This window comes from Zootoca vivipara, chromosome 17 (assembly GCF_963506605.1).
Source record: "Zootoca vivipara chromosome 17, rZooViv1.1, whole genome shotgun sequence".
NCBI classification, from domain to species: Eukaryota; Metazoa; Chordata; class Lepidosauria; order Squamata; family Lacertidae; genus Zootoca; species Zootoca vivipara.
The window spans coordinates 8,921,514-8,939,721 of NC_083292.1; the positions used below are offsets into that span (position 1 = coordinate 8,921,514).

The 18,208-nt window shown below is 47.3% G+C and overlaps 1 protein-coding gene across 1 annotated transcript in view; it reads left to right on the forward strand.

Annotated features, from left to right (window-relative positions):
• The window catches only part of MMP17 (matrix metallopeptidase 17), a 151,403-nt gene extending 136,879 nt beyond the window's left edge, over positions 1 to 14,524 (forward strand). Inside the window, exons 7-10 of the mRNA XM_035099020.2 lie at positions 2,826 to 2,908; positions 7,120 to 7,272; positions 12,190 to 12,447; positions 14,121 to 14,524. Of these exons, the coding sequence (XP_034954911.2) occupies positions 2,826 to 2,908; positions 7,120 to 7,272; positions 12,190 to 12,447; positions 14,121 to 14,446 (820 nt within the window). The 3' untranslated portion in view covers positions 14,447 to 14,524. The remainder of the gene's footprint in view (positions 1 to 2,825; positions 2,909 to 7,119; positions 7,273 to 12,189; positions 12,448 to 14,120) is intronic.
• Positions 14,525 to 18,208: the final 3,684 nt, after the last annotated feature.

An 18,208-nucleotide genomic window follows, 5' to 3' on the forward strand; every position in this document is an offset into this window, starting at 1 on the left:
AGGAAGTGATCGTGTCTTCCTGGGTTTCACGATACAGAGGAAATGGAGAGCTGAGTTAGTCTGACACACGCTCTGGACTTCAAGAAAGAAGATTCCACCTAAACATTAGGAAGAACTTCCTGACAGTAAGAGCTGTTCGGCAGTGGAATTTGCTACCAAGGAGTGTGGTGGAGTCGCCTTCTTTGGAGGTCTTTAAGCAGAGGCTTGACAGGCATATGTCAAGAATGCTTTGATGATGTTTCCTGCTTGGCAGGGGGTTGGACTGGATGGCCCTTGTGGTCTCTTCCAACTCTATGATTCTATGATTCAAGAAGGCCAACTTGAAAAAGCTTAAGGAGCTACTGAGTGACACCCCGTGGTCAGAAAGACTCAAAGAGAAAGGAGTCCAAGATGGATGGGAGTTTCTAAACGGAGAAATATTGAAGGCCCAAATACAGACAATTCCAACAAGAAAAAAAAGTGGATCTAAGGAAACCTGTGTGAATTAATAAGGAGCTTACAGATGAGCTAAGAAGGGCATGCATAAGAAATGGAAGGGGAAATCACAAAGGAGGAGTTTACACAAGTAGCCAACAGTTGCAGGGGAAGGTCAGGCTGGCTAAAGCTCAGAATGAGCTCAGGACTGCAAGAGAGGTTAAAAATATTTTTTAAAGGTTTATTCGGCTATGTCTGAAGCAAAGAGGAAGAACACACAAATGGTAGGTCTTATTCGTGGAGAAGAATGGCAACAGTGCCCACCTGAGGGGTGTCAGAACTGAGTTCCCGTGAGCTCTCCCTGAAAAAAAAGCCCTGCACAAGCTGGAATGTGTGCAGAAGAGGGCCACCGAGATGATCAAGGGTCTGGAAACCAAGCCTTATGAGGAGCAGTCGAAGGAGCTGGGTAGCCATCTTCAAATATCTCAAGGGCTTGGAAGAGGGAACAAGCTTGTTTTCTCCTGCTATGGAGGGTAGGACTCAAAGTGGCTTCAAGTTACAAGAAAGAAAATTCTGACTAAACATACGGAAAAACTTTCTGACAGCAAGAGCTGTTTAACAGTGGAATGGTCTCCCTTGGGAGGTTGTGGGCTCTCTGACCTTGGAGGTTTTGAAGCAGAGGTTGGATGGCCAACTGTCATGGATGCTTTAGCTGAGATTCCTGCATTGCAGGGGGTTGGACTAGATGGCCCTTGGGGTCCCTTCCAACTCTATGATTCTATGATTTTTGTGTGTCATGTGGGATTCTCCAAAGATCATAAGAGCTAGGGCAATGGAGGCTGGTCTATTGGTGTGAATTGGGCCCTCACCAGCCTTAGTTTGCGCCAACCAGTCCCCTAGTACCTGCCTTCTTACTTACACCCAGTCAGAGGCACTGAGTTGCACACAACATTGCAGGGGGCTGTTGTGCACATGTGACATCACACATGTGACATCACACACACCTGGCACCAGCACCTGGCATCAGAAGGTCACGCCAGAGTGCTGGACCTTCAGTAGACATATGACAATACATATTGCATGTGCTACTGGAGGAGGTCAGCAGGCCAGAAGGCCATAGCTGCCAAGTCTCCCATATTCCCCGGGAAACCCTCGTTTTTCCAGCTGTTCCCAGCCGGAAAAACGGATTTTTGTTTTTGTTTTCCCCCGGTTTATTCTGGTGTGGCGGCCATTTTGGAACTGGGCATAGCATGCTCAGAAGCGACTTTTGATGCTGCTTTGCCCAGTTCCAAAATGGCTGCAGCGTGACTTCTGGTGCAGTGGCCATTTTGGAACAGGGCAGAGCAGCATCAAAAGTAGCTTCTGGGCATGCTCCGCCCTGTTCCAAAATGGCGGCAGTGCTACTTCCGGTCTGCCACTTCCGGTCCAGTCCCTTATTTCTCAGGCCGAAACTTGGCAGCTATGCCGGAAGGCTGACCTTTGAGAGCTGCCTCTGCTGCCCCCTCAACATTGAGGGACCCTGGCCCCTTGGCCAGAGATTTCGAGGGTTCTGAAGACACCTCGGTCCTCTGGAGTTGGTGTACTGCGGGAGGTGGAGCGGCCTGTTAGCTTCCTCCTCCTTCATCTCAGTGTTGCCCTTGTAGAACTCAAGGAGGAGAACGATGGCAAAAGTAGGACAAGTTGGCTCCATCTGCCATTGGCTCTGGCTCCATCTGCTGTTGAGGCTCCCTGCTTTCTGCCTTACCCATTTTCAGGGGCGCCATTGGGAAGCAGACTTGGCAAGGACCCTCCCTGCAGAGATCGCGCACCAGCACCACCTCAGAATTTTCAGCCGAAAGAAGAACTCCAAAAGATATTTGATCCAGACAAAGTCAAACCTTTTCAAATCCCGCTGATTTCAGAATTACACGTGTTGCTAAATCACTTGCACTGGAACAGATGCAGATCCAAAGGGCGTAAATTAGGTATATGATGTATAATCTCCAAAGTGGGAGCTTCTGGTAGACTAACTAGTGCACCATATCAGAAAAAGCTGAAAGGTGTTTCTCTGGCTCAGAATTGTGGATCTCCAGTACTAAGGATTTTTTTATTTTATTTTTAAATCACAGCGACCTGATTATTTTTTTATGAAGATGCCAGGGATTGAATTTCCTAGACCAGCCTTCTCCAACCTGGTGCCCTTGGCTTTCTTGCAGTAGCAAGGAGAATGCCCCTTATTCTCAGAGATCATCAAGAAACTAAAACGCATTTTTTGAGTGCAATAAAGAAGTGTTCCTCTGGGGGAGGCAGGGGGGAGCAAAAGCAACAACTGTGCCCTAGCTATTGACAGCTTTGGGTAGCCCTGCCTGATTGGACAGAACCTATGACATCACGAATAGTAAGCAATGCCTTTTTGTTTTGTGTTCCATTAGGCTCAGAAGAGACGTGCCCAACAGATGCAACACACATTTTGACGCAGTGGCTCAGATTCGAGGAGAGGCTTTCTTTTTCAAAGGTGAGCATGTGGCTCTTTTCCTTTAAAAAACAACACGCTGCTGGGGTTTGCTTCCAGGCCACACTATTTGGGGAAATATCATAGCAGGTTCAATGCTCGGCATCTCCAGGCAGGTCTGGGAGAGGCCCCTTGTCTGGAACCCTGGAGAGCCAATGCCAGTCAGTGTAAAAGACCCCTGGACGGTTATGTCCAGTCCAAGGCAACTATGGGGTTGCAGCGCTCGTCTCGCTTTCAGGCCGAGGGAGCTAGCATTTGTCCACAGACAGCTTTCTGGGCCATGTGGCCAGCAGAACTGGCACAACGGAAAACTGCCGGAAACCAGAGCGCATGGAAACACTGTTTACCTTCCCGCCACAGTGATACCTATTTATCTACTTGCACTGGCATGCTTTCGAACTGCTAGGTTGGCAGGAGCTGGGACAGAGCAACAGGAGCTCACTCCATCACGGGGATTTGAACCGCTGACCTTCCAATCAGCAAGCCCAAGAGGCTGAGTGCCACCCGCATAGACAGCCCTGAGTAGAAGAATCAATGGTCTGACTCGGTATGCATGTAGGGGCAGGGCTGGTGTAATGGTGATATCAACTTCTGCTGTGTGAGCCCTAAGCAAGGGTCATAGAATCATAGAATCCTAGAGTTGGAAGAGACCACAAGGGCCATCCAGTCCAACCCCCTGCCAAGCAGGAAACACCATCAAAGCATTCTTGACATATGCCTGTCAAGCCTCTGCTTAAAGACCTCCAAAGAAGGAGACTCCACCACACTCCTTGGTAGCAAATTTCACTGCTGAACAGCTCTTACTGTCAGGAAGTTCTTCCTAAAGTTTAGGTGGAATCTTCTTTCTTGTAGTTTGAATCCATTGCTCCGTGTCCGCTTCTCTGGAGCAGCAGAATACGACCTATCTCCCTCCTCTATATGACATCCTTTTATATATTTGAACATGGCTATCATATCACCCCTTAACCTTCTCTTCTCCAGGCTAAACATACCCAGCTCCAGTTACAGGTAGGTAGCTGTGTTGGTCTGAGTCGAAGCAAAATAAAAAAAAATCCTTCAGTAGCACCTTAAAGACCAACTAAGTTTTTATTTTGGTATGAACTTTCGTGTGCATACACACTTCGTCAGATACACTGAAACAGAATCAACCAGACCCTTGTTTATATTCAGAGGGTGGGGGGTGGGAATGGGTGATGGGCTGATAGGAGAGGTGAACCTGTTGATGGCTGTTAACGACTGCTGATTACTGCAATTGGTCCTGCGGGGGGGGGGGGAAGCAAGGCACAAAAGAGAGCTAGATCATGCATAATGAGGCACAAAAGAAAGCTAGATCTGACGAAGTGTGCATGCACACAAAAGCTTATACCCAGCTCCCTAAGCCGTTCCTCCTAAGGCATCGTTTCCAGGCCTTTGACCATTTTGGTTGCCCTCTTCTGGACACGTTCCAGCTTGTCGGTATCCTTCTTGAACTGTGGTGCCCAGAACTGGACACAGTACTCCAGGTGAGGTCTGACCAGAACAGAATACAGTGGTACTATTACTTCCCTTGATCTAGATGCTATACTCTTATTGATGCAGCCCAGAATTGCATTTTTAACGAGTGTGGTGGAGTCTCCTTCTTTGGAGCTCTTTAAGCAGAGCCTTGACAGGCATATGTCAAGAATGCTTTGATGGTGTTTCCTGCTTGGCAGGGGGTTGGACTGGATGGCCCTTGTGGTCTCTACCAACTCTATGATTCTATGAATGTAAGACAAACCATTTGTTCTTTGTATGTTATCACGGTTCTTAAAAGAGATTAACTGAGCCAAGTATTCTAGATCTTATATATACTGTATATTAATCTCTTCCTGCCCCAATAACCTACATGGCTCCATTGCCTCCAGTGTCCTATCATTCTAATAGGATACTAGCAAGCGTCACTTTTCTATTGACTTGCTGACAGACTGACATAACCCGTATTATATTTGTAAGTTTTGCCGCCTGAACCAGAACAACAACAACAATAATATATCATCATTAGCAACAACTGCACCATCATATTTCCTATTAATGGAGTGTTCAGGACATTTCACATTCAGTATTGCAGTAGTAGCCCTTTGTCACGGCGCTGACAGGCAGGAAATATCCAGAGTGAGGAATATAATCTTTATTGTCAAGTTATGGAAAGGCATGTCCATCAGTCCTACGCCTCCCAACTATGAGGCAGTTGCCACACCTAAAAGGCCTCGCCCCTGACCTTGGATTATTTATCTCCCCCCCCCCTGAGCTTTGCACAAACAGGCGCAGAGACCCTGTCTGCGTGTAAACTGCTTTTGCTCCTCCCTCTTCACTCCTCTTCTGGTCCTGGGAGACAGTGGGGCAGGAGAGGTGGGGTCAGGAGGAGGAGGTGTGGAAGCCCTTGGCTCTATACCAGCCTGAGCTATCTCTCTCTCCTTCTGCACCTGTTCTTCATTCTCCAGTCCTGCAACTTCTCCTGCCTCTGACTCTCGTCTCCCAGCTATTACAGGCTCCTCCGGGTCACTGATCCCTTCTTCCAAGTCAGTCTCCAGCCCCCACTTCCTCCGGGTGCCCCACTCCTCAGCATCCAGCCACAACCCCTCTCAGTGTCCAGCCAGTTCCTGACATCCTTTAGAGCAGCCGTGTGAAATGGACAGCAGCACTATTAGCCCCATTTTGCAGATGGAGATAGTGAGGCTGGGAGATTGCTGGCTCCTCCAGGAGGAGGAATAATACAGTAAATGCCACTCATGTAAATCGTACTTTGCAAGTGATGAAAGGACAGGCCCATGTCCCGTGAAATTGACCCAAGGGAGGCTATCAAAGAAAGAGCAAGTAAAGAAGAGTATGAAGTTATTTTTTTAAAAAAAAAATAACTTTACAAAAAAAATGGAGATAATAGTCTTCTTCTGGAGGTTGGCAGCTTTGTAACTAGTCAGCCCCCTGCAGAGCTCCTCCTGTCCTTCTCTATGGAGGAAAGAGCCTGACACCTGGACTAAGTTATCCAGAAAAGAAACCGGGACCTTCTGCATGCAGAGCATATTCTCTCCCGCTAAGCTACACTTCCCCTGTGTTCCTGACAGCATTTATGACAAATTAGCTTTGGAACACTTTGAACTTTGGGTGTTTAATACCTTTTCGGAGGGGGAGGCAGGGGAGGAACGATATGACCCGACGATATTTCCCCAAGAAATATTGGGAAGCTGCCCTTTTTGTAGCAAAAGCATCATTAGGGATGCAAAGAACATCTCGATCTAATTGCATGCATTTCCCATAAACATGCAAAGGGCACCTTATTCGAAGGCTGAGGTTTTAATTTTCCCGTCCTTTAAAAAAAAAACACCCACCATCTTCAAAGAATTTGTAATTGCTGCTATCCAGGCTGCACTCCAATGCATTATTCATGCATCGGCCCGTGTCATATAAAACAAATATGCAAAGTGGTGCATAATTACCAGTTGATGAAATAAATCCTTACAACTGTATTTTTAAAAAGAAAAAAATTGAACCGCCCTGCAGGTGTTGAAGAGCTTGGAGAGGGGGTTGTGGTGTGGGCTCCCCCCCCCTTTTGCCTTCTGCACTATTAGGCTAGGATCCAATTTTCTGAAAGACGACATCACCAACTGTCATAGCTGCCAAGTACCCCGTTTTCCCCGGGAAGCCCCCATTTTTACTTACCTTTTCCCGGTGGTCCCCCGTATCATTTCGTCTCCCGTTTTTCTCCGTTATTTTCTCCTGCCGGCGGCCTTTTTTTCCGGTCATGCGTAGAAGCTACTTTTGAAGCTGACGGCGGCCATTTTTGTGCCCATAGAAGGGCAAAGCGACACCGCAAGTTACGTTGACGCAACTTCCGGTGTCACACGGCTGCCGGTCCCTTATTCTGCAATCCGGGACTTGGAAGGTAAGCCAACTGTTGGAATTGCAGAAGTCAGGAAGGAGCCAAGCCACCTTGAATACAGACTTGCAAGGGTTAGCTAAGCATTTTCCTGGCTCCCATGGGATTTTTGCTGCATGTGCATCAAACAGGAGGTTACCCATGAGAATGCTAACAAAACCACAAAGGCTGTTGGGTCTCTGGCCACAAGTTCCCCAAGCTTCCTTCAACCAGCTGTTGTTCAGAGGGCTGCAACAATAGAATTTGTCAGGGGAGAAAAAGAAGAGCCCCTGGGGAAGAAAGAGTTGCATGATCTCCTCCTAACCAATGCCTCTTCATCCAGGCAAATACTTCTGGAGACTGACTCGCAACAAACACCTGGTCTCCCTCCAGCCAGCTCAGATCCATCGTTTCTGGCGGGGGCTGCCTCTGAATCTGGACAGCGTGGATGCTGTTTATGAGAGAACCCACGACCACAAGATTGTGTTCTTCAAAGGTAAGAGAAAGCATTTGACACAGTTGTGGATGACCCTCTCTTTGGCATTCCCAGATTCTTTGTTCCCCCACTGTGTTTAAGCCTCTTTGAGCCTCATCTCTAAGCTTTAGAGCAGGGGTCCCCAAACTAAGGCCTGGGGGCCGGATGCGGCCCAATCGCCTTCTAAATCCGGCCCGCAGACGGTCTGGGAATCAGCATATTTTTACATGAGTAGAATGTGTCCTTTTATTTAAAATGCATCTCTGGGTTATTTGTGGGGCCTGCCTGGTGTTTTTACATGAGTAGAATGTGTCCTTTCATTTAAAATGCATCTCTGGGTTATTTGTGTGGCATAGGAATTCGTTCATATTTTTTTAAAAAAAATATAGTCCGGCCCCTCACAAGGTCTGAGGGACAGTGAACCGGCCCCCTGCTGAAAAGGTTTGGCGACCCCTGCTTTAGAGTACAGTGGTACCTCGGTTTATGAACACAATTGGTTCCGGAAGTCTGTTCATAAACTGAAGCGTTCATAAACTGAAGCGAACCTTCCCATTGAAAGTAATGGAAAGTGGATTAATCTGTTCCAGACGGGTCCGCGGAGTACTTAAACTGAAGCGTTCATAAACTAAAGCGAACTTTCCCATTGAAAGTAATGGAAAGTGGATTAATCCGTTCCAGACGGGTCCGCGGAGTACTCAACCTGAAGCGTACTTAACCCGAAGCATGGGTGTAATTGGTTCCGGAAGTCTGTTCATAAACTGAAGCGTTCATAAACTGAAGCGAACTTTCCCATTGAAAGTAATGGAAAGCGGATTAATCCGTTCCAGATGGGTCCGTTCGTAAACCGAAAATACGTAAACTGAGGTGTTCATAAACCGAGGTTCCACTGTATCTGAAGAAGTGTGCATGCAGACGAAAGCTCATACCAATGACAAACTTAGTTGGTCTCTAAGGTGCTACTGGAAGGAATTTTTCCCCCCTACTACGTCAGACCAACACGGCTACCTACCTGTAACTTTAGAGAACAGATTGCTCAGCTGGAAGAAAATTACTTGTCTCAAATGACAAGCTTTGATTTGATACCAGATGATCAGGCTGAGTCTCCTGGGCTCTCCCAGCTGCATGTTGCTAATAGTAAGTAGTGGCACACCTGGGTAATTTTAGACTTTGGAATGCATGGTCTTGCAAGGAAGCCTCTTTTTAGACCAGGGGTGGAGAATCTGTGGCATTCCACACATTCACAGCATTCCAAATCCCACTGGCCTAGCCAATGGAAAGTGATGACGGGTGCTGGAGTCCAGCAACATCTCGAAGGCCACAGGTTCCCCACTCCAGCTTTAGATGGTAATGTTCATTTACTCCAAAATGTCCTGTCCTGCAAGCATCACTAGGGGGCCAATAGTGCCTGACATGGATTGATGACATCATTGGCCTGTGCCTCCAGACAACATTTCACCAACTCCTTCTGACTATGGGGGGGGGGGAATGTAAATTTCACTTTCTTGTTTTCCCCCCCCCAATCTTAGGTTCGGTTCTTCACATTGCCACATCAATTTGTTATAGAGAGAGAGAGAGAGAGAGAGAGAGAGAGAGAGAGAGAGAGAGAGAGAGAGAGAGAGAGAGTCCTGCTGCAAATTCATTAGTATTTTACTGCAAATTTATCCTAATACAATTTTGCCTGATCTACACATTTTTGCAAAACAATTTGCTAGTGCAATGCAGTTTTGTATGCTATTTTTGTATATTTTTGTATGCTGTTTTTATTCATATGTGCATTTTTGTGTACAATTTACTCCAGTACATATAGTTTTTTGTACACCTCATTTTTTTATGACAGGAGTGAGCCGATCAGTAAATCACACTGTACAGGTTGGAGTTAACTCTTTATTAGCAAGAACACCATCTGCCCAGACTTGGTGGAGTGTCAGTCCTAATGAGCACAGCAACTCGTCCCCAGTACATCTTGCCCCAAGGATCAGGTTCCGAGAGTGAAAATCCCCACCTTCCCACAGCCATCTAACTTCCCACAGCCATCTAACTCCCCTCCTCTCCAGAGCTTTCCCCCAGCAATCAGAGGCTGTACCTGCCTGAAGCCAACCTCTCCTCCATCTTTTTCATGCCTCTTCTAGTTCCAGGAGACCAGTGAGAAGGGGAGCTTATCACAGCAGGAGGAGGAGACACCCATGATTCTTCTTTAGTCTGACTCCTCTCTGCCTCTTGGCCTCCCTCCTCTCCTGCTTCAGTTTCTGCCTCTGATTCTGGACTTCTCTCTCCCACAGAGTCTCCCCGCTCACTAAGCCTTGTTCCCTCTTCTGCTACCTCCTCCTCGCAGTCTTCTTCCTCTTCTGCCGCTGACCACTCATCATCGCCCCACCACCAATCCCAGGACTCTGAACCTTCTTCCCTTGGGGGTTTCCCAGCTGGTTCCTCACACCATTCCTCTGCATCCAACCAGCCCATAACACTTGGCTGGAGAACTACATTGCAAAATTCAGAAAAGTGCAAGTTTCAAAGGACTGCTGCATTTTGGTTCATTTATGAATCACACAGGTTTGCCTTGAAGTGCAAACTGAACCAAACTTCTCCCCCACCCCTCCTTCTGACCCAGATACCTTATTTGCCAGCATCTGAGAATGGTGGCTGGCAATTACACACAGGCTTGCCAATGTGTGCTCCACTGCTGAGTGAGCCCGCTCCCCACAGTTCACTCACCTAGAAAGCCTCTGCGTAAAGTCACTGACACAATAAGAAATTGCATCTTTGTCTTCTTCCCCTTGAAATCAGATGGCATGGTAGTTGACGGGGAGAGGGATTAGACCTCTTTATTGGAAACACGACACAAACATGGAATTATACATGTGTCAATGATATTGTTAGGAGAGCCTGGTGTTGGCTCGTTGACTGAGGCAATGCTGCCCTCCACTGGCTAATCTGGAATGGACAGCCACAACCTGCAAGAACTGAAATGCAAAACACACACAACCTTGGGAAGTCTCCTCGGTCCCCAACCAACCAAAACAGTGGACACACCTGACAATACTGTAGTCTTAGCCCTAGTCTATGCAAGTAGGAAGGAGGTGGTTTTTTTGCTAGAGTCCCAACTCCGAAATCTCCCTCTAATAATCTAGTAAGAGCCTCAGCATTTTAATTTACAGCCGCCTGCCTGACCTTGAGTCCTCCAGACATCCCCAAGTTTTCTAGGTAGACTCTGCTTACCTTACAGCAAGGCTAGAGAGTTGGACTCCGACTCCCATCAGCCTCAGTCAGCATGGCCCCTGGGCAGGGAGGATGGGAGTTGTAGTCCAACAACATTTGGAGGGCCATGGCGTTCCCATTTCCATCTCAATGCATTTATCTCACAGGGTGGCCATTAAGCGAGTTGGGAACATTCTTCCAGATAATGGGCTTGTTTGGAACAAGCCCAGGCTTCCCTTGGCTGCAAGGCTGAGATCGAAAAGCTTTGCTTCCATTTTTGAGTTACCACAGTTTGCCATGTCATTTGAATCTGGACAATAAACTATGGTTCATTAGTGAAAACAAGCCAAGCCATTGTTTATGAAGCTGATATTAAGGATGTTTAAGATTAACCACATTTTAGGACAACATGCTAAGTTGCAGCTAATGGATAACCACAGCAGAAGCTTCCAATCTCCTCCTTGTGGGTGCAGGAAACAGAGACAGAAAGTGGGATCCCGTGGAGAGGCTAAACCATAGTCTAGCTAGCATTACAGTATGCCCAAATATATATTAATATATAAATTCTAAAATTTTGCTGTTGAGGAAGACACACAGTAGAAACTCATTAGAGGACATACGGTTAGTTCCTCCAGGCTTCCCTAATCTGGCACCTCCTAGATGCTGTTGGACTTCCATCAACCATAGCCAGAATGGCCATTTGGTCAGAGATAATGGGCATTGTAGTCCAGCAACATCTACGGTAGAAGGCACCAAGTTGGGAAAGACTAAGTCAATTTTAACAAATTTTATATATCACTTGCTTATACATAAAACCTCCAAGTGCTTTAAGAAAATTAAAATTGTCATTGAAAGAGTTAGAAACAGGAAGTTAGGAATTCAAAATATAATTAAAATAAAAAATAACCAGACAGATTAAAACACATATATGGATAGGCTTGCCTGAATAAAAAAATTTTTAGCAGGTGTTATGAAGTGTACAATGAAGGTGACTGCTTGATGTCAATTGGCAGGGAGTTCCAAAGAGTAGATGCCTCCTTACACGTGTGAAATGGACATTGTGTGGCACTTGTAGCAGTCCAGTTCTGCAGATTGATGCAGCCGAGTGGGCATATAAGAGTAAGGTGATGCTTCTAGTTTTACCATACCTACAGCTTGAGTGAGTGAGTTAAATTGAAAAGATCATGTCAATTTTTGGAGCTCAAAGGCTTTATTCATGCAGGAACTATCTTCACAATGAGTGTCTGAGGAGAGAAATAGCATAGTTTTTCTCTGTAGAGAACAACAAATGAAATAGTTCAGCTTTTAGGGGTTAAGTTAACTTAGAGAGACATACAAACAAGTGCTTGTGGGATTGCTAGACAAAACAGTGCCCTCTTGTGGTTAAAACTCACATATGCATTAACTAGAAACTTGTGAGAAGGGAACTTGTTTGCCTTCCTCCAATGCAAGTAGCATTATATCATGCACCAGTAAGGATGTCTTCCCCCTGGCCAATAAAAAACACACAACATCAGTAGAAAAGCAAATACATATGCACACATTCTCATAAAAACAGCTTTCTCAGCAAGTGGTGTGTGCATGTGCGCACGCACATGTGCTTAACTTTGGGGCATTTGCTCCTCCTGGAGCGTTGTGAACTCAGACCTAAAGATTACTGCAGCCTCACTCTTTTTAGAAGCTAGCTCTGTGCTGTAAAGCAGGAATGACATTGCTCCCTATCTGTCTGTTTCTTCTCCCCAGGAGACAGATACTGGATCTTCAAGGACAATAATGTGGAGGAAGGTTACCCCCGGCCCATCTCGGATTTTGGCTTGCCGCCGGGAGGCATCGACGCCGCATTTTCCTGGGCCCAGAATGACAAGACTTATTTCTTTAAGGACACTCTCTATTGGTGCTATGATGACCACGAGCGGAGGATGGATCCTGGCTATCCTTTGGAGACCATGTTGTGGAAGGGGATCCCCAGTGGGCTGGATGATGCCACGCGGTGGTCCGACGGTAAGTGTTAAGCACTGGATCAAACGGGAGGGGGGGGAGGGGCTGTACATCAAGCTGGCGAGGCTTTGCCCTGTGCTCAGAATGCTACAACATAAAGGCCAGAACGAGTGGGATCTGCTCGTATGTGTGCCTCCCAACTTGCAATATTTTAAATATTACAAATATGCATGCTGGGCCTACAACAAAAGGTTGCCGCATGGAACACATCTATGCAGGGCAGCAGCCATGCCCATTGCCAGGATACTGCATTCCGTCCCCCCTCCCAAGGGACAACCAACATTCTGTCCTGCATGCTCAGCCCTTTAACTTTCTCCCCACCCAGAGAGTCAGCATGGCCCTTGGTCAGTCCAACAACATTTGGAAGGCCATGGATTTCCCATTTCCATCTCATTGCATTTATCTCACAGGATGGCTATTAAGCAAGTTGGGAACATTCTTCCAGATATTGGCTACTGAGCATGTTCATAGGCATCTGGGCAGCCAATGTGAGAACAAGATACTGGACCAGATGGGCCTTTGGCCTGATCCAACAGGACTCTTCTTAAATTCCCATATACTCCACCATTTAGCTTAGCACTGCCTTTCCCAACCTCAGGTCTCCAGATGTTGTTGGACTACAACTCTTATCATCCCTGACCACTGGTCCTGATAGCTAGGGGTGATGGGAGTTGTTGCCCAACAACATCTGAGGACCCAGTGCTGAGAAAGACTGGTCTATACTGACGAGCAGCATCTCTCTAAGGTTTCAGGCAGATGTGCCACCCAGCCCTGGCCAAGGGTTGCACCTAGGGCTTTCTGCACACAAGGCTCCATGCTCTGTCACTGAGCCATTGCCCTTTCACTGAAAAGACAGTAAGATTCCAGTCTGCATGTTTCTAAGAAAAGGGAATGAATGAATAGGGAAAAGGGAGCACTGTTCTGCTCGAGTCCTGCTTGTGGACTTCTCATAGGCATCTTGTTGGCCTCCGCAAGTACAGGAGGCCAGACTAGATGAATCAGGTCCAGCAAGTGGACTTGTTGGATGCAGAGAGGAATGATGGGAGGAACCAGCTGGGGAACCAAGAAGGGAAGAAAGCTCAGAACCTGGGGAGCGGTGGTGGGACAATGATGAGTGGTCAGAGGGAGAAGTGGGAGAAGACCAGGAAGAGGAGCTATCGGAAGCTGAAGGGGTAACAGGGCTCAGTGAGTTAGGGGAGTATGTGGCAGACAGCAGTCGAGAATCAGAGGCAGAAGCTGAAGCAGACAAGTGGGAGGAGGGAGGTCAAGAGGCAGAAATGAACCAGGCTAATGCAGAGTCACAAGTGTCCCTCCTCCTGCTGCAACAAGGTCCCCTCTCCCTCTGACTCCCAAAACCAGGAGAGGGATGAAATGGGTGGAGCAAAGACAGGCTGCACACAGGCACAGTCTCCGATTGCTTGGAAGAAGCCCTGGAGGGGAGGAGACATAGATGGCTGTAGGAAGGCAGACTTCTAATCTCAGCAACTGATTTCATGGCATAGGACCTACGGGGTATGAGCTGCTGTGCTCATTAGGCCTGAAACCCAGCCAAGTCTGTGAAGATCATGTTCCTCTAATAATGAGTTAACTCCAGCTTTGAACTATGTGATTTACTGACTGACTTGCTCCGTGACAGCAAGGCTCTTCTCAGGTTCCCCTCTTGCTTCCTTTTCCAGGGGCAACCTACTTCTTCAAGGGAAAAGAATACTGGAAAGTCATGGACAGTGACTTGGAAGCTGAGCCCGGTTACCCACAATCCATTGCCAGAGACTGGCTGGTTTGCAGCGACATGCAGGCGGATTCGCCTGAGCCAGCCGAGAGCAGCAGGACAGGGGGCCGGTCCAAGCAGGGGCACCACGACGAGAGCCGCTCTGAGAGCGAGGTCTGCTCCTGCACTTCTTCCTCTCCCGGGTCGCCCTCATCCGGCTCAGCTCTCAGACTCTGCGTAGGCCTCGCCTTCGCCAGCCTTTGGACAGCGGCGCTGCTTCAGAGATCGCTATGACAGAGGGTGTCAGGTGGACCAGAACATACCGCAGCAATTCAGGGATGCAAATAAAGAGAAGAAATAGGGGTGTTTTTTTTAGAAATAAAGCAAAACAAAGAACAAAATCACAGGATGCAACACGCCGTTAAAATGAGCGACACAGTTAACATTCCTAGGAACGTGAAGGAAAATGTTTCAGATTCTCCATGAGAAGTGAACAGCCTCTATTTTATTTTATTCCCCCTTTCTGGTTATTTTTGTAAAAAAAAAAATATGAAAAAAAGAATAATGTTATTTTAAGTTAACGAGCTTTGACAGCAGCTTCTGTGGGTTTCTCACTCCCCAGCCATACTTGTCTCCTCACTTCCTTCTCCCACTGCACCACGCCCCCCCACACACACACAAAAAAAGAAAAGAATAAAGACTCTCATCTTGCCATCGGAAATATTCATTAGAGGTCTATTTTGCTTAGGACATTTGAATGACAGCAAGAAGGAAAGCGCTGTCCGTTATAGTGGGGAGGGGCAGGAGACGAGAGGCTGGGCATTTTGGTGGCCGATTCTGTTTGCATGGTGTCAGAGGTTATTACGGCTACTCCTGAGTAACGACTCTCCACATACTTGTCTTTCAGCAGTTTTTATTAGTGCAGGCTATTTACAGTGAGCTGGGTATGTACAACATGTCTGCTCAGTCCAATGCAGAATCCGGCACTGCCCCCCCCCCACGTGACCCTCTCCAACATAGTAGTCTCGGGACAGTGAATCTCCTCCCTCTCTTTCTTCTGCGTAATTCCGGAACCGGAGGAAGGGGTCTACGCTCCAGGCTTTCGCTTTCTCCCTTCTCCCCCTCCCTTGCCTCACTCCTGTGTGACCGGGGCTCTCTCATGTTGCTGGAGCCCTGGCCCTCTCTCTCCATTCCCCCACTAGCTTCCTCAGAGCCCTCGCTTCCCTCGCTACTTGGGGAGGAGCTACTTCTGATGCAAGGGGGCGGTTCTCTGTACTTTCCCCCCCTTACACATGGTAATCGTGAAAAGGAAAGAAGATAAGGCGCCATTACCAAAATGTGGTTGTGGTTCCATGTGTGGAGGACTGAGACCATAAATCCAGCCCTGGCACATTTGTTTCAGAAAGTGGCAACATCCTCAAAGTCGCTCCTATCACAGATGCAGCTGGCGGATGGGCACAGCTCAGTGATGGGATATCTGCTTTGAGTGCAGAAGCCCCCAGGCTCCATCCCTGGCACCTTCAGGTGGGACTGGGAACCCTACAACCAGTGCGTCCCCAACTCTGGCTTGTGAAGCTGTGCTTGCGTTATCGTAGCCACAGTTCACACCTACCCTGTGCTTTCCTGAGAAATTGTGCATTTTGATGTGTTTTGATTTGAAAACATAAAGCAATCTCTAGACAGAGCCAGGCCCCATCTCTGCCCACTTAACGCAGGCTACTCAGAAATGCATACAACCATGCAGATGTACACATCATGTAATCTGAAACACAGATGGGCAGGTGGGGGGATGACCTCCCTGCGTTTTTAGCCCGTAGACTCAATACTGTTTCTGTTATTGATTACCTTCCCTTCCCTCTGAAGTCCCAGGGTGTTGCACAACTTTAAAACACATTATTAAAAGCAGTTTTAAACTACTTTTTAAAAGGGTAAAGGTAAAGGACCCCTGTCCGTTAGGTCCGGTTGTGGACGACTCTAAGGTTGCGGCGCTCATCTCACTTTACAGGCCGAGGGAGTCGGCGTTTGTCCGCAGACAGTTTTTCCGGGTCATGTGGCCAGCATGTGGTGAAACCAGAGCAGCACACGGAAACACTGTTTACCTTCCAGCCGGAGCGGTACCTATTTATCTACTTGCCCTTTTTTTTTGGCGTGCTTTCGATCTGCTAGGTGGGCAGGAGCTGGGACTGAGCAACGGGAGCTCACCCTGTCGCGGGTATTCAAACCACTGACCTTCCGATCGGCAAGCCCTAGGATCAGTGGTTTAGACCACAGCGCCACCCGCGTCCTTTTAAACAACTTACAATCACAGAAATAAGCTGGATCCTTTTAAAAAAATGACACCTCGAGTTTGGAAACCATTTCTTGCCAGACGGGGGCAGCAAAGACAACCCAATTCAGCAGAGAGAGCAAAACCACCTGTTCATTGAACACCCATTCTGATTTGTTCCCGCAAAGTTTGCTGTGGAGGTTGGACAATAAGGCAGCTTATTGAAGATTCAGTCTGATTTGTTTGCAGGGAGATTAGACACTGTTGTGCCCAGTAATCGTTGTCCCACACTTTCCAGCAGCTTTTCCAGTCACTTTCCTGATTGCATAAAGGCTGGTTTCAAGGGCAAAGCCAGTTTGCTGCAGAAGAGCACCAAATTGATTTCAACTGCACAACTGAAATTTGTTCGAAACTCCCATTGTTCTAGGCGCATTTTGCGACAGGGAATTTCATTAGGGTGAGCACTTTCTGAGCTCTGGGCGCAGTACTGCGCTCGAAGATTTCAGATCAAAACTGCAGAGTGGAAGGAAAGGAGGACCTTTTTCTGCCCCCCCCCTTCCAGCTACTCTCTGAAGACTGGAGAAGAGACCCTCTTCAGAATATTAGGGGGGTGGGCAGGGAAAGGACTAGACCATATGAACATAATATTTTAGTTGCAGTTCATTCATTTCCAGCACTGCATTCTGCTGAATATAAAAAAGCACGCCTGGACATTCCATTGTTGCACACACACAACCTCAGCTCAAGGTGTCATTTAGCTCCCGGCTTTCATATCTCAGCTTCTAACGCGATCTGGAAGTGTGTGCAGGAAGAGAGAGAATGAGACTGGTCCCTTAGCAACATAAGAGGCAGAATATGCCTTGAAATTTCAGAATACGCCTTGAAATTTAGTTGGAACTCAGCCCGAACTCAGTTCAGGCACTTTTCAGGTGGGCGGCAGTGCCGTTCTCAGAGAACGAGGGAGGTGTTCATGGCGAGTTCCGGCATCTCTTCTTCTAGAAAAAAATAGCACTGACTATACCCCGACCAGAGATACTATCCCTCTCTGTAAACTTCTCTCCACAGGGCAGGAAAGAAGCAGACAGGCAATGCCCCCCCCCCCCCCGCCCCGGATTGTCAGTACAAAGGGCACTTCAACGAACAATAAACAGGGTAGTGATAGACCAGCAAAATGCAAAGCCACACAAAAATATATCACCAAGGGCAACTGCTCCACAATAAGGAGTACAAACAAGCAAACAAATAAATTACAGAAGTAGTCTTTTTCTTTACAGAATCATGTCCTAAATCAGTCTGTGAGCCAGCTCGCTTCCTGCATGTTTAATTTTGGCTTACGTGTTTTATTTTGGCCTCTTTGCTCCCTTCTGCTCCTCCACGCAATGTATGGTCAGGCAAGTCTCCCGTGCTGATAAGTATTCCAGGAACTTTGGCAAGACTCCTCTCAACAGCCAGTTCTAGCACTTTTTTTAAAAAAAGACCTGACAGATTTTGTTAGCAGGTGGCAGAGTGTTAGTCACTGAATGCAGACTGCAGAGGGAAATGAAATCCTTGTGATGCTTTACTGAGTAACCTGAACAATAACAGCATTTAACTTGAAAGGGAAGGAACAGAGAGGTTTGTTCTTCCTTAGTTCAGACATAGCAGGAAGACATTTGAGCTAAAACAAACAGAGGCAACTCCCTCAGAACAACACAGCCAATCAGAGCATGGTAATGAAGATCCCGCCACTCTACCTGGTTGCTAAGCAACAGCTCCGCCCATCCCCTTCTTGGCTAGTTGACTTTTACGCT